The sequence below is a fragment of the Podarcis cretensis genome (genome assembly GCF_951804945.1).
Source record: "Podarcis cretensis genome assembly, chromosome: 2".
NCBI classification, from domain to species: domain Eukaryota; kingdom Metazoa; phylum Chordata; class Lepidosauria; order Squamata; family Lacertidae; genus Podarcis; species Podarcis cretensis.
Genome location: NC_137171.1, coordinates 31,576,385 through 31,600,026, shown reverse-complemented (window position 1 = coordinate 31,600,026; position 23,642 = coordinate 31,576,385). Strand labels below are relative to the sequence as shown.

Below are 23,642 nucleotides of genomic sequence, written 5' to 3'. Positions count from 1 at the left end.
ATCCAGCGGGGTGCACCTATCGCGGCCGAGTTCGATCGACGGCGCTCTAGGCGGCCCGCCGTGCATCTCCGTAGTTGACGGAGGTGACATTGGGGCCGCTTACCACCTTTACACAATGCCGCGCTAGGGATGAAGACTCTATGGTAGGCGTTGGTGCGCTCGGCGGTGGCGGCAAACGCGTTTGTTAGCAACGGCGGAAGTCGCGCGGGATTTGGGAGCGTGTTTTCTTTGCGCGGGAAGAGGAAGGAGCGTTTGGAGCCCGTGGAATGGAGGCGGTGTAAACTGTAAAATGGGTGTAAAATGGTGTTCCCGGAACGTGCCACTAAGCTCTTCAGAGGTGGTTGTTTGATTCGTTTAGCAAGGAGACCGGTGGGATTCAAAAGCTGGGAAGGCATAATTTGATATTACCAAGTGCACATACTAACAGCACGGCGCTGGGGCCGCTGACAATTAAAATTCGGCCTAGCAAATCACGGGTTGTTTACAAAGCTGATAATTAAGCTAAGGCTGCAGCCTTGAAACACTTGGGAGCAAGCCCTATTGGATTCAGTGGGACCTACTCCTGAGTAAACAATAATTTCCAAAAGGATTTTGGTGATGTACAGAATTAGTCTTGACTTACATTTTTTTTGTAATTTGATATATACCAGCGTGCTGGATATATAATGTGATAGGAATTTTATGGTCTTAGATATATGGCAACGTTCATAACCACACGTACATAGCTCAGCACAGGAAAGCAAACCTAGAACCATTTTGATTCCTAAACTGAGCAAATGTTTCTCTGCATGGTCAAAATGGAAAAGCCTCCCCATTGTCTCTTCCTTCACAAATCCTGTCTTAATCTGTGTATGAATAAAGGTGTGAGCCTGTGACCTGGCCCAGGAAATAAGTATTTTACCACTACAAAAGAATGGCCAGGCTCCCCAAGAAATCCAATCAAGTAACCTGCCAGACGGGGACGCAGGTGGCGCTGTGAGTTAAAGCCTCAGCGCCTAGGACTTGCCGATCGAAAGGTCGGCGGTTCGAATCCCTGCGGCGGGGTGCGCTCCCGCTGCTCGGTCCCAGCGCCTGCCAACCTAGCAGTTCGAAAGCACCTCCGGGTGCAAGTAGATAAATAGGGACCGCTTACCAGCGGGAAGGTAAACGGCGTTTCCGTGTGCGGCTCTGGCTCGCCAGATGCAGCTTTGTCACGCTGGCCACGTGACCCGGAAGTGTCTCTGGACAGCGCTGGCCCCTGGCCTCTTGAGTGAGATGGGCGCACAACCCCAGAGTCTGTCAAGACTGGCCCGTACGGGCAGGGGTACCTTTACCTTTACCTTTAACCTGCCAGACAGGAAATAAACAAAGCGACAGGAGAAAACAACATGCAAATGTTCTGTTTTAAATCTGCCTTATCTGAGAGGTGGTCTTAGGTTACACCCCTTCTGTGATGAATGCATAATGTTTCTGGGGGTGGTCTTGATCTACAGGGTGGCAATTTCAAAAGTCTTTATAAGGCCTTGCACGCCATTGTTCTGGGTCCTCTTCCTCTCCTGCGTGTGAGGGGAGCGGAGCACCCTGTTGCAACAGATAAATAAAGATCATGCTTACTAGCTGCTTTGCTTCTCAATATTCTCTGGTTGGCCTCTGTTATTTTCTCCTACCAATAGGGAACCTATGTAAGGACTCTATATGGGCTCTTGGATACCCCATAAGGGAAAACGGCATATTTTTTATTTACAACAGTACAGAACACAAATATGTGCAGTCTAACTTGGCTTGGATCCAGAATTAGCTTTGTGTTTCACCCAGTCTGCCTCCTTGAAACAAAGGGCTTTTTGTGTGGGAGAGATGCAGAGACAAGGATTTGCATTAGTTTGATTTTAGCCAATGCTGATAAGAACTGAAAGTTTTTAGAAACAGACTTGCCCACCAGACACCACAAATGAAGAACTCCATGGGAAAAGCTCCCAAAGAATGCTGCACACCAGAAGCCCCACAGCAGAGCTCATCCTGCGCCCTGAAGGCTTTGTCAGTATTATTAACAAGGTGCCTTTTTGTATTGTTTTTCAATGCCTGCTAAAACCTATTTCTTTAGACAAGCATGCATTAATGTGATCCTTCACAATAAAATGAAGTTGTACATTTTAGTTTCAGCAGTTCCATTTCTTGACCACTTATACAGTGAGTGATGGTCGCAAGTCTCAGCACTGTTGATTTAGAACACATTCCTGATTCAGGAGTATTGCAGCCAGCCTATTACCGATAGCTGGCACTGATCTTAATAGCCCACAAAACAAACTCCTAGACAAAAGTGATCTTGTATAATAATGCTGTTAAAGTTGTGTATTACTGTATTGCATTTGCATATAAATTAAATCCAACAAAAAATCCAACAGAAACAAGATCCCAAAGGCAACATGTTTCTGAATAAAAACAACAGGATTCTGTGGCCCCTTAAAAGGCAACCATCTTATTGCAGCATGATGAGTATTTGATCAGCCTACTTTGTAGAATAGATCATCAGGTGTATGAAGCAAACACGCAGCTCAGAGGTCTGTACAAAATATCCCAGTGAAAACATTGTGTTGAATCTTGCAGCAGGATTGTCTGAGCTGCAGGTGCAAGGGCAACACGTGCCTTTCCTGCTGTAGCCAAGTGCATCTTAGTGTAATCTCCTTTGCTTTAATAAATCTAGCTTAGGGCATCATTGTAGGGCTGGAGATATCAGAAAGCAAACAGAAATCCCCGGAGAAGAGAACAGCGTATCTCCAGAAAAGATGCTAGTTTCACCGATGGCTGAGAGAAACAAGGAAACCATCCTCGAGGTGCTGGCTGACTATGTGGATGACACAAGCTCAGCTTTTGGGCTTGAACTGGGATCTGGCACAGGACAGCATGTGGTGCACTTTGCTCAGGCCTTGCCCACGGTCATCTGGCAACCCTCGGAGATCAGCCCAGCTTCTCAACAGAGGTACACTGGGGCCTGTGATGACAGCAAGGGATGGGTGTTGTAGTGGCGTGTAGACCATGCTTTCCCTTGGCCCCAGCAGAATGTTGGCACAAAATCTGCACTAAAAAGAACTGGCTCTTAGTCCTTGTTTATAGTCAGCCAAAAGGGACTGTCAAAAACCATATGGCAGCTTGTGTTCAGTAGACTGAAAATGCCTTTCCAAGAAATAGCTAGATTGTTCTGCATTGGACAGATCCTAGCTGTGCATATATTCTTGGTAAGCAAGAAAGGCTTGCTGCTGAAGCAGTAATGGCATGTGTACATTTAAATGGAATAATGAGAACTTCTTGGTGGCAACCTGTTTTAGACTATAGAATAATCTGGCAATAAAGCAGTATATGCCAAGGTAGATGCATTTTTTTAAAATTTGGTTTTAATACCTGGTGTTGCTTTGACTGCTTAGCCTGGGTCTGTGGATTGTGGGTAGATTAAAATTATCATGGTTAATGTGCACTAGATTACAGTATGAGAAATGAGGATTATTTTTTTAGAGTTGTTGTATGATAAACATGAACAAACGGTTGACGAGTGTCCAAGGGCTTTTCCAGACGTTCCTTCATTACATTTTATTTTATTGTTAGCTATTCCTGAAATTTACAATTTGCAAAACATGCGCAAGGGTGAGGATAAAATTGTAACAGCATTTCGTAGGTGGCATCTTGGCCTGTGCAAAAATCATCTGGCGCAAACAGCTTAAGTCAACAGATGGAGTAAAGAGGGTGTTGTGTGGGGTATTCCTTTTCAAAAGCAATAACATTTCTAATAGTCATTGCTCACCAAGAGGTGTTGGGAGGGATGAGGACAGAAACTGAAGGGCATAAAATGGCATGGGAGATTGTGCCAGTGTGCTGTATTGCTTGTTGCTAGCGTCACATACACGTGATTGAGTGCCTGTGTCATTTACTCTGACCATAATTCATAAAGCAGTCACATCTGAAATCTTAGCGCTGTCACTTGGAAAAATCAAAATGTGTCCACCCCTTTAACTTGGAGAATCAATGTTGGATGCATATATCATACCCTTGTCTAGCCTTTCTCTGGTTCAGCATCCCACTATATTGCCTGACTGTATTTCAAACCCAGTCCTGCTTTTTTGTGGGGCCAGAGGGAAGGAAACTGGAGAAAGTAGTTATCCCCTTTTTTTTATTATGGCTTTACACACAAAAATAAGAATCTCCCATCTTTTCCCACAGCATCTCTGCTTACATCCAAGCCACCAAGGTGACCAATGTCCGAGAACCCCTTGCCATAGATGTAACACAGCCATGGGACCAGTGGGCTGGCTTGAGTCAAGGCTGTTGTGACTTCATCATTATTATTAACCTGCTGCATATGACTGATCAAGGCCTGGAGGTATGACAAAGCATTTAGGTCAATATTATGGAAACTGACCTCTGCAAAGGAACTTATTCAACAGATAACCTTTTGTGTTACAGGGAATGTTTAAAGGCATAGGGCAACTGCTGAAACCTGGAGGCATTTGCTTGGCCTATGGGGTGAGTATAGGAAAACCATCCATTACAGCTTAAGCTCAGTGGGAAGGCAATCACAGGCAAAGTCCGGGCTTGCCAGGATTCCCCATCTGACCTGCAAGGTCATATTTCATTAAATCTAGGTATGGGTGGGGTATGCCAGAAGTCTTGATTTGTGCAGCTCTCAAAGTGCCCGACCGCCAGCTTCTTGTTGGGAGCCTTTGAATTGATGTGCAAAACAGTAGCCCCAAGTATCACTGTCCTCCACATCAGCCAACAGGAAGGCCGAGTGCTTCTGCTTATTGCTCTGCTCGGATGCCCAAGCCCAGCACTAAGCAGTATCCACCACCGCCCCTGCATCGACTTGATGGAAAGGGAGAACCTTAAGGTTGGAAAGCAGCTCATATTTTGATCCAGTTCTGCCACAAGACTTCTTGCTCATGAGTCTTACAGCACAATGCCTCCTCAGAAGTAAATCCTACTGAATTCAACGGGGGTTGCTCAAGGATCACTGATATTAGGCTTGTTGCCTTCATTCTAGACCTTTGGCCTAGGAGCCCCATAGAATGCTGGCCTGGAGTTAATTCCCACTCTGCTTCCACTCCACAGCCCTTCGCCGTTAATGGGATCATCCTTCCAGAGTGCAATGTGCAACTGGATAACATGCTCCAGGCCAGGTATGTTAGAGCTGAAGGACATCTCTTGTCTTCCTTGTGGTGACCACCAAAGGCCTAGTGAGATCAAGGCGGGGTGGGGGAAGGCTACTTGGAAAGCTCCCATTGATTTATTTCCTCACTATTTACTTGTTGTGTAATAGCATGGAAGATGGACAACAGGGCAAGATTGTGTTAGGTGATGAAGATGAGCTACAGGCAGAGACCGTGTTTAGCCTTTAGCCTACTGTTTTTCCTTCCTTGGGAAAGGCTCTAAAGATTTTGTTGTGACCAGGCCATGTTCTATTTTAACACATTATACTTTTAAAATGGCAGAAATCCTGAGTGGGGACTGAGAGATGTGGAGGAGCTTCGTCAACTGGCAAACACTAATGCACTGCGGCTTGAGCGCATGGTAAGAGGCTGAGGTCAGCCTACAATATTGTAGGGGGGCAATGAAATAGAACTGCAGAAACCACAACCACCACTTCCCACTCTTGCTCTTTGTTTCCTGGGGAGGGGGATCCCACCAGCTCTGCAGTTTCTCCCATAGGCTTCCATTTTACTCATCCTCCCTCATGCAATGACTCGGCGCCTATTTTTCTTCCTCAGCTGGAGATGCCTGAATACACCAAATGTTTGATCTTTCGGCGGAGGGAGTTATAATCTCTGGCTATGGAAAAGTCAAAGGAGGACTGCCCTATTTATATGGATGGGTGTGGAAATTAAATTAAGAAAAAGAAATGGATGCTTCTGCAGCTTCTTTGGGGAAGGGGGGGGATAACTTTTTCAGAATGGCTTTAAGAAATTCTATTCTCTGTGCTGCCCCAGGATGACAAATGCCTCCTGTACCCAGTTGCATACACTGGTGGTCACAACCAACCAACTAGTTCTGCAGAGACAGAAACTTTTAACCCAAGGCCTACGAGGAAGCACAGACTGAAAAAAGTTTTAAATACTTTATTGTCACTGGTTCCATTCTGTCTACACCAGCACTAAACACAAGAGATGAGTCTTCAAAAGCAGCGAGCATAAGTAGGGAAGAGGAAGGGGAGAAGAAACGCAGGCCTGGAGCAGGCTGTGTTCAATGTCGTGGGTTCTCCAAAGGGACTGAGAAGAGACATGGAGGGCTGTGAGATCATGGAGGGGAAGGGGGCAGTGGTGTTCGAGGTGAAGGCCACTTGATTGGCAAGATGCAACCATAGAATGTACTAAAGGGGAGGTGGGGAGAAGGATGTAGGCCCAGATCATGCTGTGGGCTGGACCCATTTACTCTGGCTTTGGAGCATGCTTAAATGCAGTTTCCAATGAGAAGTGCAGCTCTCCAACCTGTAATGGCGCACATAGGAGGCACTCCTTGAGAATTCTGCTCTGCTACCCAGCCAACACAAAGCTAGGAGGATCAGGCAGTGGGCTACTCTCTCTCCACAGCCAAGGAACAGTGTATAAGGTTATTTGAGCACAGGTGTCTCTTGCTCCTCCCAGAAGGCTCACTTAGTGAGGGATGGAGGGGGGAGGTACAGGTAGCCAACAGGAAACTACCTAGGACAGCGGGGGCTCAGCTCTCCGTTCCCCAGGGTGGGGATGGCGCAAGGTAATAGCAATGGTGTAGCGAGTACAGCAGTGACCAACAGATGGTAGTGTTATAATGTCTTAGAAACCCACCCCTCCCTTTCCTCATAAGCCAAGAGATTAGTCAAAGGAGATCAGCTGAGCCTCTCCGCTGCCGCCTTGTGCCTGTTGCACCTGGACTGGAGCCTGCTGAGGCTGCTGCTGCTGGGGAGGTCCTCCAGGAGGTGCCATCTGTAAGGAGGCAAACAGGGAAGCGAGTAAGGAGGTCATGTTTAAAAAGGCATCCTCCTCCCCCATTTAAAGCTACTGTAGATAACGGTCCTCCAACCCATGGATTGGCACAGAGGCTAAAAAGCCAAACAATGTTGAGCTGAAGCAAATCAGGGCATCAGCCTAACATAAAATGAAGAAGTCGCCAAAACAGTTGCCCCCAAAGTGGCTGGTTGAAGACTCACCTGCTGATACATAGGCTGCTGTCCTGACAGGTAAGGCTGCTGGGGTGGCAGGTTACTCAAACCCTGTTCCTGGCCAGGGAGGGTTGACATGAGGTTCTGGCAGGAAAAGAAGAGGGCATAAGACTTTCCATCAATCCACATGGCTCCATTCATAACAGGAGTGAGCCTGGAGCTTAAGGGTGGCTTTGCTGCCTCTATTCACATACAAGAATTCCCCTTCAGTCCTGTCTGCTGGCTGCCCTCACACTGGACACTGGAGAAGGGGCACAGCGCAACAGTTTCAAGGAGTCTCTCACCTGCATATTGTAGGGCTGGTAGCCCATGGAGACCGACTGATTGCCCATGTAACCCTGTGGTGCTTGTGTCATGGCTGGGATCGCCTGGGTCTGGGAAGGGGCAGCTGCGTTCTGAAAGGTAAAGGAGGCAGGAATGGGTGAGAAGTCTAGACAAACTTCAACACACAGGCAAGAACACAGAGGGAGAAACTTTTGCTACTTGCAAGCTGGCAAAGACTATTTATATTCCACTCTTCTTCCAAGGAGATCAAGGCGGCATGTACAGTCCTCTCCACTTTATTAACATAGGTGCTATAGGTAAGACGGAGAGCTGCTACTTGCACTGTGCTTGATGGCTATGAGAAGACTTGAACCTGGACTTCCCGGGTCCAAATCCAAATGCTTGAACCACAACACACATAATGTGATGAACTGGACTGTAGTCCATTGAAGCTGATGCAATGATTATTATTTTTTGTCTTTTATGTTGCCACAAGGCTCCGCTATTTTTGCTGCAACAGACTTAATTTGGCTACCCTTCCGAAAATGGTTTAAAATAGGTGCTTCAGCTAAATAATAACAGAAGCATCACCACTAGAATGATTCGAATTTGGATCTCCTCCGTCCTAGTCAAACACTAAAGACATCACCACACTGGCTTGAACTCTCCCCCCTCCACTTTCACAGCAGCACATATAATCTGCTGGGATTTAATCCCCTGATTTGGGGCAGAGGAAATTTGGGCTGTGGGTCAAACTTGCCTGGTAGCCTTGGGTAGGTGTAGGTTGGTAGGAAGAATAGGCAGGATTCGTGGTGGGCACAGCCTGCCCTTGCGGAGCTGCCTGGGCATTATTAGTGCTTGCTGAGTACATGTAGGTGCTCACCATGTTGGGATCTGAAATACAGATGAAATATGAGAAATGGACAGCCTTCCGAGACCAGGCCAGGTAGCCCAGTATCCCGTTTCAGGTGCTTTCAGCTAACACATTCCCCCTCCATCCTATTGCTCTTACCTGTTCCTGCCACAGGCATTGCAGTGTACGGTCCGGTGCTGCCCTGGGCAGGCTGGCTCATGTACACTGTGTGCATAGGTGAGCCCTCCACAGAGCCTGCTGGGCTGAAGGTGCCTGGGAAGCTTGTGGGGCCTGATGGCTGGTAGATCACCCCGCCAGCAGGAGGCATGGCCTGCAGCTAGAGAGACAGGAAGCAGGTTAAGAGAGGGACGGTGACTTGGCTGATGTATCTGCAAAGAGAACAGCCATGGAAGGGAAGAGGAGGAGGGATTCTCGGCCTCTCCACCCGTCATACCTGAGCATACGGCAAGGAGAAAGCAGGCATCTGGGCCCGCATTTGGATCGTTTGCTTCTGCTGCTCCAGTCGCAGCTGGCGCTCCTTCTCTTGCTCCTGAAGGCGCTGGATCGCCAACTGCCGTTGCATCTCCAGGTATTCCTACAAGTTGGAGAAGAACATGGGATGCATTACAACACGGGAGCCATGGGACTTCATGCTTTACTAGGCTGCACCACTTGCAAACCATTTTGCAGAGGGCAGATGTACCTTTTGTACCGGACACACTTGGCACCGGCCACCTCACCTGTTTCTTCTGCCGCATAATCTCAAGCTTCTGGGCTAGCTGGATCTGGCGCTGGCGCTCGGCCTCCTCCGCAGCGCGGCGCAGCTTCTCCCGGTGTTCCTCCCGCAGAGCATTCAGGGCTCCCCGTGCATCCCGGATCTGGGCAAGTTTATCTTGAAGTCCTTCATAGTACACTGGGCAGGGGGAAGGGGTGAAAAAAGGCGTAGTCAGAAGCCCCACCTCCATGAGATCCACAGGAGGTATAGCACTGAGGTCCAGTGCCGAGGGCCTTTTGGTGGTTCCTCGCTGCGAGAAGCCAAGTTACAGGGAACCAGGCAGAGGGCCTTCTCAGTAGTGGCACCCACCCTGTGGAACACCCTCCCACCAGATGTCAAAGAGAAAAACAACTACCAGACTTTTAGAAGACATCCGAAAGCAGCCCTGTTTAGGGAAGCTTTTAATGTTTAACAGGTTATTGTATTTTAGTGTTTTGTTGGAAACCACCCAGAGTGGCTGGGGAAACCCAGCCAGATGGGCCGGGTATAAATAATAAAAATATTATAGCTCTCACCTCAAGGAAAGCAGGGCAGGCTCCTCAGCGTGGGCCAAAGGCATCACGCCATCTTCCCTTCCTTCCCACCCCAAAAAGTGGAAAGGAAGCCCCAATGCCCATTTTGGTTCAACGCAAGGAAGTCAATTAACCGCCTATGATTTAATGGGGAGAGAGGTGATCCCAACCGTGCTACAAGCTCCTCCCGCAGGTCTCTGCCCACATTAAGGGCCGGGGCCCTGGGAACTTACGGCGGCGCTCATCCAACTGGTTCAGCAGCTCCAGGAGCTGAGGGTGCATGCTGTTGATGGACTGGAAGAGTGAGAGCACGGCGGAGTCATTGGTGATGCTCCGGCCGCGCAGGTGGTTGCTCTTCATGCGGTTGACGAAGGTGGTGACGGCGTTCTGCAGAGCCTTCAGGAACTGGTCGTGGCTCTCGTCTGTCTCGCCGTTTTGGTATTGCTGCTGGGGAGACCATCAGAGAGAGATGGGGAGACCATTAACTGGAAGCCACAATTCCAACTAAGTTAAAGCTCAACAGAGTTCATTTTTCAATGTGGCTTCAGCTGCCTTGGGTTACCCCTGTCCTGCTTCCCTGCAAGGCGATGCATCTCCTGTAAAAACCTTAAACCTCCAGACTGTTCAAATGCAGCACAGAAAGCTTGCCGCACTCCGTGCCTGGCCTCCTTTAATCCCGCTGCTCACATTGGAGAAAGAAACAGCAGTTGCTCACCAGCTGGCAACCATTTCAGGAAAAAAACCAAACAAACCCAGCGGCTGAGCCTAATTCTGCCTTACTGTGGAGCATCCTAAGAGCACACAGAAATGGAAGGCTGCTCTTACCTCCACCACACTGAGCGGGGCAGGCTGGACCTCGGTGTTCTGGGTTGCTGGCTCCCCCATGGATAGCGGGGCTGAAGGGGTGGGGCTCTTGCGCACCTCCTCCTGCTTCTTCTCCCAGTAGTTACGGTTCAAGTACCGAGCCAACTGCAAGGAGATGTTGGGAAACAGGAAGCAAGCTGGTTGTCACTAGCCAGGGTGTCGCTGATACCAGTGGAGTACAAAATGGCTTATGGGGATGGGGGGTCTTACCTCAGGGTCAATGTCCTCGGCCAGAGGTGCAGAGGAGTTCTGAAATAAGACACATATTACAGGATTAACCACCCATGCAAAGATGGGTGCCCCCACTGCCTCCCCTTCTCTTAGGAGATCAAGCTTGAAATGCTGCCTGTTTCAAGCTTCAAGGCTTGAGGGGACTCGTGAGCAGAAGGAGCTGCTGAAGCCAACACACATTCTCTTCCTCTCCCATGGACATCATTGGACTTACCAAAGAACCACAGAATGTTCATGACACGGGAAAAGTGTCTAAATGGCAAAAGGGGAAATCTCTCCAGGTGGGTGGGCACTTACCACAGGTGAGGAATAGAGGGTGTTGACTGGTGGAGCCGATGAGGTGACTGGTGTCGGCTCAGCCTTGGGGTATGTGGAATACGTGCTTTTCTGTCTCTGCAGAGGAAAAGCAAGAGGGAGAACGATATAGGAATGCTTCACCGATTCCTGAACTTGCACAGCAAGCCAGGAACCACTTTTGCAGTCGGCCAGCAAGCCAGAAGCTGATCGGGAATGAAGCATGAAGCATGCCTCCTGACAAGTTACCAGCCACATCCGGGCATCTCAGAATGGCACAAATAAGTGTGCAGTTAGTGATGAAATTAAGATTCACCCAGAATCAGCATGGTCTTTATCTGCTCTTAATTAGACAACAAAATGGGAAAGTTAATGCAGCATTTTAATTAACTGAACACGACATAATGTGTATGTTTCCTGGAATCGCTTCTGGTAGTTACAAAACCCAATTGGCAAAGTACCCCAAAATTAAAATGCCTCCTTTTGGCAGGGGGAAGACGACATCAGCACAAGTTTCCCATATTTGAGGGCTAGGCTGTTGCAGTGAAAGAGGGAAGGCAGTCAACCCTGCGGGGTACCTCCGAGTATTAATGTCACAGGAATCCCCCCCCTAATTCTCAAGACACAAACCATCCTTTCCTTCTCCTCTGCCTCTGACTGGGAGAGTGCAATGGCCAGCTGCAGCTCCTCCTCCTCCTGCAGGGCAGTTTCATCACGCTTGGGAGGCAGCTGAGGGCAGAAGAAACAGCAGTCACTGTAACCTGGGTGAAGAGGTGACGGGTGAAGCTGGAGACCCATCCCTTGCCATCACAGCCAAGTGCTCACCTGGGACTGCTGGGAAAGAGGGCTGGTCAGGTACTCAGGAGGAAGCTCCGTGGTTGCAGTTCCTTTCCCTTCTGCTTTCCTGTGTATACAGAGAAGCCAGGATCATGACCACAGCTGAACTGCAATCTGGTGGTCGGCCAGGGGTTTGGGGGGAAGAGAGGACCACTCAACACCTGCTCTATTGTAGCATCTGTTGGTCTGCAATAAGCCAATTAGCTCTTTCTCTTTAAGCTGCAACTTGCCAGACTACAGTGGAACCTTGGTTCTCAAACTTAATCCGTTTGACTCCTGAAACAGTTCGAAAACCAAGGCACAGCTCCCTATTGGCTGCAGGTGCTTCCTGCACTCAAGCGGAAGCTGTGTTGAACGTTCGGCTTCTGAAAAACATTCAAAAACCAGAATACTTACTTCCGAGTTTTCGGCATTCGGGAGCCAAAACGTACGAGTACCAAGGCATTCAAGAACCAAGGTACCACTGTATTCAGTTTACTGTTAGAGGAATAAGAACTCTCTCCCTCCAGAGTATGCACATGTTGAAAGAAAGGCTGCCAAAAAAAACCCTCATTCTTCCCCAACCTTTCTGTGCTAATGACCCTCTTCATTAGCTGAGCTCCGATACTTACTTGTTGAGATGCTCGTAGCAGGGCTCACACACTCGCACCTCCTTCTCTATGCCGAACTTGGGAATGGTGGAATACTTGGAGGAGCACTTCCCGCAGAAAATCTGCCCACATGCCCGGCAGTGGTGCTGCGAACACAGGGAGAGGTCAAGAATAGAAGCCCACTAGAATTTAAATCTCCCGGCCACCACCTCCTCTTGCTGCTATTTTAACATGGCTCTGTGTCATGTCAGCTGCCACAGGAAAGGAGCTCCAGGTCGGGACAGGGAGTTGCACCACTCACCTTACGAGTCACCACCCCAAACTGGACTCTGCACCGGTGACACTCCTCCGCGTCCACCCAGTCTGGGGCCTGCCGCACAGAAACAAAGCAAGTATTGGGTAACAAAAAGGCCGTCACAAAGCCTTGAAGTGATCCTAAGAACCCGAAAAAAGCACCCCCAAGAGCAGCAGTATTTGAGGAGGGATCCCAGATAGAGAAAATGCATGTGTAACATAAAGAGGCAGTAAAAACTAAATAGATGGTTCTCTTCCCGAACTGGAATGCTGGACATTCTTGGGATACTCTTGTCAGTGATCCATGCTCTGATAGCCTCACAGTTAAGACTACTGCAATGCATTCTATGTGGAGCTGCCCTAGAAGATAGTTAGGAGGCTGCAGATAGTGTAGAATGCCGCTGCTTGTTTACTGAATGAGATGCAAAGACAGAGTCACATTACATCAATTTTCTGTGATCTGCACCAGCTAGCTATTTGATTCCAAGTCTACTTCAAGGTATTAATGTTGGCTTATATTACACTAAATGACTTGGGACCCAAGTATATGTTTGAGTTCTTCACTCATTGTGTGCCACTTGCAAGCTAATATCTGTGGAAGGGGCCCTTCTTGTGGTTCCACCCCCTGAGTAGTGCTTGGTATGTAGGGTGTGGTTGTGTGAGAGACCTGTGTGAGGGCCTTCTCAGTTGTGGCACCCTCCATGTGGAATTCCGCTGCCTCTGGAGATCTACCAGGTGTCCTTCCTACTTCAGTTACATAGGTTGCTCAAAATGCACCATGGCAGTATATGTCCCGGGGCAAAATCCTAAAAAAAAGCTCAGCAACTTCAATTCTAAAAAAAGCTCAACAATTCTGGTCGGCCCTCGTGCATGTTCACTTCATCAAATCTGGCCCTCTTTGAAAAATAAGTTTGGGCACCCCTGGGTTATGAGCAATCTGATTCCGTAACAATCTATTAGAAGTATTTACTTTCTGCTGTTGCTTTTAATGTTGGCTTTAGTTCTGCACATTTTTTTTACCTTTTGTGAACCACCCTGGGATGCTGTTGTGAAGAACATTATAAAAACGAGATAAGCAAGTAAGTAACACAATTAGCGTCTCTTACTTCCCACAGCCCACAATGTACAAATCGAATGGGATATGTTCTATTTTTGCTGTCACCCACCCCCAGGCAGCTGAATTTTCACTGGAGACTGATTCAGCCCAAACTCAGCAACAGAAGTATCAAGACAGATTATAATTACCACAAAAAAGTCCAAATCATTTCCATATGTGAGGCGTGCCCCTTTCCCAATTGGGACACTCACCCTTTCCGCTGCAAACATGGCATCACTCTCCTTGAATTCTGGGAAAACATGACCTGCAGGAAAGATCAACAATGTCACTCTGTTGGGATCTTCAACCACTGGCACTAGCTGGTACTTGGGATGGGGGCACCAAGTGACAGACCTGAGAAGCTGTGCACACAAGTCATTTACCTCCTCACCACGTTCCCTTTTCCAACCAAAGAAACATGACATCCCCACAAAAGTACTGAGGGGATGAGGCTAGAGCGATCTGCATAGATTGGCCTTCCAGAATTAAGTCCAACAAACCGCCTGATCCATAGTCCAACATATCATAATATCACAAGTGACAAAGATCACAGAAATTCTTCTTGGCTCTGGAAGCTACTGTGTTCCGTTAGGGCTTATACCTAAGACACTGATATGCTACATGGAAGCTGGTCATTGCTGTTTCTTAAAACAAATGCACCAGTGTGCTTTCTCCAGACCCCCAACTGAACATACTCCGTCTCCCCCCCCCTTCTTCACAGCACAGGTCACTCATCCTTACCTTCAACCTTCATGATCTGGTAAGTGTCCTGCACCACCTTGTACTTGGGTTCATTGCGGAAGGCATGAGCCCATGCCTGGATCAAGTACAGGATCTTGTTGCGAACATTGGCTTCAACTTGTCTCTGTAGAAATGTGCAGAGCCAGGATCAGGCAATATGCCCAATGGAAACGAACCCACAATCTTCCAAGAGGACAGCGTAAGCGCAATTTAACTGGGAAATGACACTTGGAGCAATGCCCCTTGCCATCTAGTATCAGAAACCCAACCTCAGTTATTCTCTTTGCTCACTACCTATATATTCATCTTCTACTAGGGGTGGGAAGGACAGAAAGAGTGGTTTTCCTTGTAAATTTTCTCCTGCTGGAAAGGAACTCAATGTTTGGCCTATGAGGGTGCTTCCCTGTTTATAAATTTGGATTTCTTTTTCTTTAAACAGCTGTTTACGGAGAGGAGAAACAACCAAAAAGCTCCTACCTTCAGCAATTCCTTCAACTCCTCCATGGTCTGTTTGTTAGCTACTTCATCGTGAACTGTTTGACCACAGTTCTTTACCACAGATTCCAAGACCTACAAGGAAAATATATTCATGAACATGAACTGCCCCTGACCAAATATCCAAAGAGGTGCCTTGCTGGATCAGGCCAAAGGCCTATATAGTCAAGTATCCTGTTTCCCCCAGTAGCCAACCAGATGTCCATGGAAATACCACCAGCAACAAATACAAATGCAACAGCCCTTTCCCCCAGTTTTCCCCCAGAGGACTGAAATTGAGAGGCATACCGCCTCTGGTATTAGAGGAACTGATAGCTTTATCCTCCAGGAATCGGTCTAATCCCCTTTTAATATTGTCCTAGTTAAAAGTAATTAGCAGCAGAAGTTCTGGTCCTCCTTTGAACAAAATTGGGCCGGCTGCACATCTCCCTCGCAAGGTTAGGGAAAGAAAGCTTCTCTCATTGACCTGGGAGAGTGAATACACCCTGAGGAAGTTGTGTTCACTTTAGCTTACCTCTAGTGCGTAGAGAGCCACATGTGGATTCTTGTCGTTGACTTTCTTCTTTATTGCACCAACAGCATATTTAGCCCTGGACAACAAAATGCGAAGAATAACAACTCAGTCTAATGGCAGCATACAAGGACTAGTTGTCATTCTGAAGCCACCCCAAAATCCCTGCTCTCATGAAATATAATAGCAGCACTTATAATGGAAGAGGAAAAGGTGTCAATATGTGTCAAGATTCGAAGCTAAATTATTTGACTAATCTACGATAACTGTTCCATTTACCAATCAAAATCATTTACGTGTGAGGTGGTGACTATCTTGCACGTCTGAGTTTACTACGTAATGCAGAAACTGCTGTGTGATGAAAGAATATGCTTCGTTTTCTTAAGTATCAGTAGTTGTAGAAAACACTTGGAAATACATGCAGTGCCTTCTCTACCTATTCTTTTCTACAGATACCTTCCTTGTCAAATATTTTCAGACAATTTCGTTATTAAAGCAGAACACACAGAACCAAGCCAATATAAGCAAACATAATTGTCACATAATTATTATTATCTTCCTTTTGCACAAGAGCTGGAACCTCTTTGTTGACAGCATGTCTCTAGTTTCACAGGACAAGAAACCCATAAAACAATTTCCTCATCTCCTTCAGCAGAGGACATATATCTAGAAGAGCAGATCTTGTATGGAATTTTAACAGTTGTTCTGTTAATAAATACACTGGGATGAGATGGAATTTTAAGACCCAAAAAGACTGACGTTAATAGATGACTTAATTGACTGTCCTGAAAATCCATTTTTATGAAGAAAATTTACAGCTACTCAGAAGATATACCTTCCAGACACTAAGCTGAACCAATGCTCACACCAGTACAACACGACAGTGCTCAGCAATACCAAGTCCTTCTCAGTAAACAATGACAGCAGCCAAATTGTTGGCGGCCACCAGAAATCACCTGGTGGGGGGTCGACACATGGTCCACATGTTATTTACCTCTGCATTAGTTTCATAGACGCAGAGCATGCCATAGTAGCAACAGTGTTGGCTTTGGCTGTGGAAACCCCCAGGTTCAAATTTCTGCTCACCCTTGAGGCTCAAAGGATGAACCTGGGCAACCACAAATACTCAACTTACTCTACCGCAAAGGGCAGTTGGGAGGTTAAAATGTGGGACAGCTCAGTGTCCTAAACCTATCAATAAACCTTGATGCTTGTGGAGTGAAGAAAGATTGATGCAGGCATCAGCACTTACTGGGTGTCACCCTGACGAATCATATCGCAAATCTGGAGGATGGACTCCCAGTCTGTCTCCAGCAGAAGCTGACTGGTAGCTTTATCTGAAATACATTGAAATAACCATTAACCATTCAGGTCAAATGCTAATATAGTTATTTGTTTTGGGAGTCTGTTGGACAAATAAGCCATATTTGTTGGTAGAGTACACCAGAAATTTGAGAAGCTAGAGCATTTTGTTTTGTGACCTACTGTTCACCTAACAGTATCTTGCAAAATATCTTACATGTCTATGCTTGGCATCAGCCCTTTGTATGTGGATTATAATTTTATTGAGTAATTTCAGTTGCATGGAATGGATGGTGAGTGGGATTGGGTGAGTGGTTGTATGAATGATGTGCATTATTTTGATTGAAATTTTATGTTGTACTGTATTGTCTTGTAACATTCTCTGACTTTATAATTGATATTATGTTTATGATGTATGGTATATAGAAATGGATATTGTTTATGAATTTGTTTTGTTTATATATAAATCATTTTATATGGTTTTTATTTTAATTATTGTGTTTCTAAATTTATTTTTATCTATTGCAAACTGTTCAGATTTTCATATAGTTTGCAATCTGTAAATGGAAACAACTGTTATGTTGCTGCTAAATGGTGGCCCCTTACGAAGAGCATTTCTAACCCCCAATAGCACAGTCAATATTACTTGCAGAGCACACTTGCTGTCTAGTGACCCTGCCCATGTCCAACTCTGCCATCCACAAAGCCTAATTATTTGCAACTGCTTCTGTGCATTTTCATCCTCTCACTTAATTGTCAAAAATGTTACTGTAAGCTTCTTTGACTTATTTCTCTTTCTTTTGCTTATGTTACTCTAAAGTTCATTGTTCATGGACAGCACTATATAAAAATTGGCAAAGGAGCTCATAATCTAATGACAATTGTGTGCCCATCCCCCATCCCCTTTTCTTGTTTTCTGGTAAGCAATGTTATTGCCACCCCCACAGCAGCTGACACATTTCAAACTCCTTCCCCATGTGACATCTGCCCTAAATGCACCACTGTGTGCTCTCTTGACTCAGTCAGCTGAGAGTTCTGTTCTTGCCATGTCACTTCCTGGATTGTTAGTCACCTTGCAGAGCCTGATTTTAGTAATAGTGGTGAGATCAGCAGTGTTGTACTGTAAAAACATAAAGCTTTTCATTTCTCAAAAGACTGTTAAGTTTCCCCCAGAATTCAAAAAGGGCCAGATTAGTCAGTTAAACAAACACCACAGCTCTGATCAAGTGATAACCCCTTCAATCGTCACTGAATATGTGTTTTGTGTGTGTGTGTGACTTGTTTATTTTTCTAAGGGTTGTATCCAATGCTATTTGTGTTCAGAGTATATCCACTGAGCTTTATGAACGTGGCTTAGATCCAATGCACCCACTGAGTAGGGCGAACACTGGTTCAAACGCCCATTTTCGAGATCAAAGGGCAGCAAAAGGAATGTTGTCATCCTGTCTGTGTCTGGCAGAGGAAGTCGGTTACAGCTGCTAGGCCCAAACACGGTTTTGTTTTTACGTTGGGAGCTTCAATCTGGGCGTATATGGGGCGACCATAGTGAATAACCATAGGGAAATTAATAGGGGCGGGAGGGGGGATGGGCAGCGAACAGAGAAGGAGCTTTCAGGGGGAAAAACCCTATTTGGCTTCCAGCGTAATGGGAGCTGATGGAAAAGGGAGGTCCTCTGCGGAGGAGCTCCGGGCTTCGACGTTCCCCACAGGAGCTCAGCCCGAAGAAGCGCAGCATCGGGCGAAGGTGCGAGGGGAGCGAAGAAGGCGAGAGGCAGGGGAAGGGTCAGAACAGAACACCCCAGCCAGGTATCTGGGGTCACAGGTCAAGGGTGCAGGTCGCTGCCGGGACTCCCTCCCGCGCCCAGTACCTAGAAGCCGCTCGAAGGTGCCGCCGCCTCGCCCCATGGCGATCTCCGTCCAAGAGCAGGTAGCACCGACCGCTGGATCTGGTTCGCCTCGGAAACCCGCTTCCGCAGCCTAGGCCCCGCTTCCGGCTTCCGCGGAGCGCCGAGGCGGGACTTCCGGCGGCAGCCATTTGGCGATTGGCGGACGTGGCGGCCGGAGCGACTTGTCGGTCCAGGAACGGATGGGTTCGTGGCGGGGAGGAAGCGGTCGCCTCTGGTTGCTATGGTGATGGCCAGCGGCGGCGGCGGCGGCGGCGGCGACGGCTCCACTTACTTGCTTCTGGGGGGTTCGGGCGCGGGCAAGACCCTGCTGGTGAAGCGGCTGCAGAATATCCCCTCGCGGCTGGGAGGAGGGCCAGGGATGGCTGGGGGCAGGTGGTCGGTCTAGCCGGGCCGAGAAGGCGGAGGAGGAGGAAGCGGGGAGGCTGCCTAGGGTGGTGGGTGAGCTGTATCTCTCTGGCCTGTGTGGTGTAGTGGCTAAGAGCGGTGGACTCCTAATCTGGGGAACCGGGTTCGCGTCCCCGCTCCTCCACACGCAGCTGCTGGGTGACCTTGGGCCAGTCACACTTCTCTGAAGTCTCTCAGCCCCACTCACCTCACACAGTGTTTGTTGTGGGGGAGGAAGGGAAAGGAGAATGTTAGCTGCTTTGAGACTCCTTCGGGTAGTGATAAAGCGGGATATCAAATCCAAACTCCTCTTCTTCTTGTGCCCCTCTTGCTGGTCATCCATGCCTGCCTGGCAGTGCGACTGGGCACGAGTTGGGGCAAAAGCCGTGGAGGGAGGGAGAGGAGATAGTTCCTGGTGACAGAAAGTTAAGTATGGTGGGAGGCTGGCTTCATGACAACAGACCCTTCCCGTGAGGGTTGCTGTATTTTGAAAAGCAAAACTTTAGTGACTTCCAGTTTTAACTATGGATCACTATGATGACTCTACCAATGAAAAAAAGAGGACATGCGGTGGGAAAAGAGGACATATGGCAACCCCACTCCAATCCTCTCTCCTGGGGGTTGAAGGGAACCCCTTGCACCTGTTTGGGCTCTGTCTGTGCTGTGTTGTACCGAACCTTTCTCCATTCCATTCCCACCACTTTCCTTAACAGTCTCTGCACAGCTGAGTTCCAAAGATGGTGCCAAAGACCTTGGGGAGCCACCAGCTACTCTGCCTACGGTATGGCCTTTCTTGTCTTTGGTTTGGTTCTTGTGGCTCAGCAGATGGGGCTCAGCTGTAGAGTACGTGCTCTGCAAGTAGAAGGTGCCAGCAGGTTTGCTCCTGAACATCTTGTTCAAAGGATCTTGAGTAGCACCAATAGGAAAGAATCACTGTCAGCCTGAGTAAATATTGCCCAGCTAGCCCACCAACAGTATGACTTGGCATAAAGCAGTTTCTTGTATTCCGATTGGTACAGGATGTTGTGGTACCCAGATTAGAGATGATTTACTGCTCCTGAAGGGAAGACGTGGTCACACTAGCTAATGTTTTACACTTCTGTCGTCAATGAAATCAAAATTCATTGAGCAAAATTCATCAATGAAATTGAACACTGTATATACAGATTGGTTTATTTCAGAGTGGTTTTTGCTTGTGTGATAATGGCCGGTAGGTGGCTCTTAGGGAGTTGTTGTTCTAAGACAGGCCCCAACCTCTTTCTATAGTTTCTGCTGTGATTACCTTTGTTGCATTTTGTCGCTCTTCTTGGTACAAAGGATACACTTCTTATATACCGTATTTTTCGCCCTATAGGACGCCCTTTTTCCCCTCCAAAAATGAAGGGGAAATGTGTGTGCGTCCTATGGGGTGAATGCAGGCTTCAGGAAGCTATCCGCAAGCCGTGGGAGGGCAGCTCTCCCACGGCTTGCGGAGAGCTGCCTGCACCCCGAAGCCTGGGGGCGCGCTGAGCCATGTGTATAGCTTACACATGGCTGTGTGTTGTAGTCGGCTTACAGTTCGTTGCACATTGCAAAACTATTATCACGTTACCCTGTCCCCAGCCTCCTGCAAGTATTAATATTGCTCCAAATATTTTCAAAATAAGCTTGGAGAAGCTCAGCAACTTTGGGAAAAGAAGCAATTGTACACAAGGAGAGGACATACTTCAGTGGTATGTTTAAGGCAAGACCACATTCAGCATTTTGGGGTTTCTGGGCAACACACCATCAATAAAAACAACCAAGAAACTTTTAGTGCTCTTAAGACACTGGTTAAAACTATTGAAACTATTAAGCACAGTGGTTTTGATCACACAAACATTCCTAGAGCCCTCTGCCCAGATGAGTCATGTAAATACAGTGGTACCTCAGGTTACATACGCTTCAGGTTACATATGCTTCAGGTTACAGACTCCGCTAACCCAGAAATAGTGCTTCAGGTTAAGAACTTTGCTTAAGGATGAGAACAGAAATTGTGCTCTGGCGGCGTGTCGGCAGCAGGAGGCCCCATTAGCTAAACTGGTGCTTCAGGTTAAGAACAGTTTCAGGTTAAGTACGGACCTCCGGAATGAATCAAGTACTTAACCTGAGGTACCACTGTAAACTAAACCTCAAACCAAATTAGTTTGTTTTAAAACAACACTTTGACCAACTCTCTGTGATGTAGCTAAAGGGTAGCTTCACCATTCTCTATACCAGTACTCCCTGGGAACACTGTTATTTCACACCCCACAGCTCTTAGGTTACCTACACAAAATGACACTTTTACAGTCTGCATTAGTCCACAACAGGCTGCTTGATCCATGAGATGGGTACAGTGTGATCCCATAAATGTCTACTGAGAAGCAAATCCCATTGAATTCAGTGGGACTTGCTGCCAGTAGAAGACTTCAAACCTATGCACGTATTTGGGAGTAAGACACATTGAGTTCTTTAACTTCCAACTAAGTATGCACAGGATTGCACTGTCATTATAAGGCAGCAGAAGCTTGTTTTGAGAATTGTAACTGCATCTCCAGCTTATCGGGCCTTTTAAGTGCATGGAAGAGCTCCAATCAGATTCTTCTAGTGCCAAGAGTTGAGTCATGCTTGACAGAAGTACCTGGACCAATCCCTTTGCCTGTGTTGTGAATAACAGCTCAGTTACCCACCAGCGTACAAGTCTAATTGGTGGTTGTCCCTTTGCAGGTTGGCACAAACCTTACTGACCTTCAAATACGAAAGAAAATCACAATTCGTGAACTGGGAGGATGCATGGGCCCAATCTGGTCTAGTTATTACAGTGACTGTTGCTGCGTCCTGGTAAGGGAAATCTGTCCACTCCTGTGGCTGTTTGCTGCTCTTAATTACTTACTTTCATTAAAAATGAAAGCATAGGGTCTGAAGAGCCTGGAACATCAGCACGTCCTGCACCTGCTCCTTGGCAGCCCTATGTACTATACTTCCACTTAGAAAAAATAACTCAAATTTCTAGAAAATCTTGCTCTGGCCAGAGAATAACTAGGCAGTTTGTATGCTGCAGCACCTCAGTGGTTCATGCATATTTCCAAATTCTTCTGGCTATGCTGTGTTGGAAAACTCTGGAACTTTAGTTTTTCACTTTGGGGCTCCCTTTGAATCATTCTCTTTTTCTTTCTGTCTCTCCTGCAGTACATGATTGATGCTGCTAAGCCTACGCAAATCTCCTCATCCTGCATTCAGCTTCTGTCACTTCTTTCTGCTGAGCAGCTAGCATCAGTCCCTGTACTCATCATTTTCAACAAGATGTAAGTGATATTTAACTTTAATCTCTGTGCAGGGGACTCTGGAAGAGGGGGAGCAGAATTTGATGGGCTTCAGTGACTATTAGTAGCCAATGGCAAGGCAGTGGAATGAGAGTTATCAGAATGGGGATATTTTAATTTTCAGTTGATTTGCAACCTGCCCACAATGTTCCACTGCAGGGCTTTTTATTGGAAAGTAAAAAGTGTGTGACTACTGTTTTCTCTCTCTACTTGGACTTTAGTGACCTACCCTGCTATATGTCCCTTGTGGAGATGAAGTCATTGTTCCGAATCCAGGATATCATTGCCTGTGCCAAGCAGCCCATCACTGTTGTAGAGACCAGTGCGCGTGATGGCAATGGCTTATCCAATGTGATGCAGTGGTTTCATTCTACAACCCAATGTGATTGAAGCTGGAGATTGCTCTCACCTCAGGTACCTTGGTTGGACATGGAGCAGCAGAAAGAGACCTAGGCAACAGTCCTAGTCTTCTCACTTAGGAAGCGGCAGCTAGCAAAATTTATAGCCAGCAAAACTTAATAGTTCCCTGCAGGCAGTGGAAACAACATTGCTGCTATGGACTTTGGATGTAGTTTGAACCCAAAAGTAAATATTTTCCTATTTAAATCATTCAGTATATTGCCTCTTCTGTTCTGCATGTGCTACTAGGATGCTGGAAGAGAATGCTTCTATGGAAGGGGAGGACAAACTACATGTCTGTCTCATCCATTTATTTTAATTAAGGTCTTCATTTCTCACAGTCCAAGTTCCCATGGCGTCTGTGCCAGTTCTCAAATTCCTTCTGTGGCTTAGAGCCTCTTTGCAGGATACTTTGTTCATGCAATGAATGCAGAGTTGTTAACAAAGAATCCAAAAGGTACCTCTTGGTTTCAGGGATATTGTAACTTTTACACAATATAATATAGAATAAATTTCTCCCTTCGGGTATTCACACAACAGCAGTTGCAACTGGCCTGTGGAATGTGGTTGTGTGTCGAGGGCACCTATTTGATTATATGTGGCGTGAAACTTACCTTCTGCCATATCCTTTTGTGACATTATTAGCTGCATGTCATTCTCACTAACCATTGTCGTTTACACCAAACCCCATGCCCCTTGCTTCATCTGCTACAATGGCAAGATCTTTGATTAACAGAATGGTGAAAAGGCAAAGGATCCATTTGTCCATCCATCCTGTACATCAGTGAAGAAGCGACTTGCTTGGACTAAT

General features: G+C 47.0%; 3 protein-coding genes across 6 annotated transcripts; 2 read left to right on the top strand and 1 right to left on the bottom strand.

The window, feature by feature from the left end:
- The first annotated feature begins 151 nt into the window (after nucleotides 1-151).
- On the top strand, nucleotides 152-6,355 carry LOC307210074 (methyltransferase-like 26 B). 2 transcript variants are annotated; one of them, XM_079965675.1, is made up of 7 exons: nucleotides 152-337; nucleotides 2,699-2,956; nucleotides 4,189-4,348; nucleotides 4,432-4,491; nucleotides 5,077-5,144; nucleotides 5,457-5,535; nucleotides 5,733-6,355. In XM_079965675.1, exons 2-7 carry the CDS (start codon nucleotides 2,763-2,765, stop codon nucleotides 5,784-5,786), a joined length of 615 nt encoding a protein of 204 aa, XP_079821801.1. In that variant the 5' UTR covers nucleotides 152-337; nucleotides 2,699-2,762; the 3' UTR covers nucleotides 5,787-6,355. The 2 variants fall into 2 exon arrangements, with proteins under 2 accessions (XP_079821801.1, XP_079821800.1); XM_079965674.1 differs by lacking the exon at nucleotides 152-337 and adding an exon at nucleotides 1,734-2,031 and having other exon boundaries at nucleotides 2,681-2,956.
- On the bottom strand, nucleotides 6,066-18,833 carry HGS (hepatocyte growth factor-regulated tyrosine kinase substrate). 3 transcript variants are annotated; one of them, XM_079965419.1, is made up of 21 exons: nucleotides 18,687-18,833; nucleotides 16,769-16,853; nucleotides 15,520-15,595; nucleotides 14,988-15,080; nucleotides 14,511-14,634; nucleotides 13,919-14,034; nucleotides 12,681-12,749; nucleotides 12,401-12,525; nucleotides 11,778-11,856; nucleotides 11,583-11,681; nucleotides 10,956-11,051; nucleotides 10,638-10,676; nucleotides 10,389-10,532; nucleotides 9,797-10,010; nucleotides 9,017-9,189; nucleotides 8,731-8,871; nucleotides 8,436-8,613; nucleotides 8,184-8,317; nucleotides 7,444-7,554; nucleotides 7,148-7,243; nucleotides 6,066-6,923 (listed from the first exon to the last, which is right to left on the bottom strand). In XM_079965419.1, exons 1-21 carry the CDS (start codon nucleotides 18,721-18,723, stop codon nucleotides 6,813-6,815), a joined length of 2,340 nt encoding a protein of 779 aa, XP_079821545.1. In that variant the 5' UTR covers nucleotides 18,724-18,833; the 3' UTR covers nucleotides 6,066-6,812. The 3 variants fall into 3 exon arrangements, with proteins under 3 accessions (XP_079821545.1, XP_079821546.1, XP_079821547.1); XM_079965420.1 differs by having other exon boundaries at nucleotides 10,956-11,053; nucleotides 11,594-11,681; XM_079965421.1 differs by having other exon boundaries at nucleotides 13,982-14,034.
- An 11-nt stretch (nucleotides 18,834-18,844) lies between these two features.
- ARL16 (ARF like GTPase 16) lies at nucleotides 18,845-23,038 on the top strand. Its single transcript, XM_079965742.1, has 5 exons — nucleotides 18,845-19,053; nucleotides 19,834-19,890; nucleotides 21,837-21,950; nucleotides 22,299-22,414; nucleotides 22,654-23,038. Exons 1-5 carry the CDS (start codon nucleotides 18,946-18,948, stop codon nucleotides 22,820-22,822), a joined length of 564 nt encoding a protein of 187 aa, XP_079821868.1. The 5' UTR covers nucleotides 18,845-18,945; the 3' UTR covers nucleotides 22,823-23,038.
- Nucleotides 23,039-23,642: the final 604 nt, after the last annotated feature.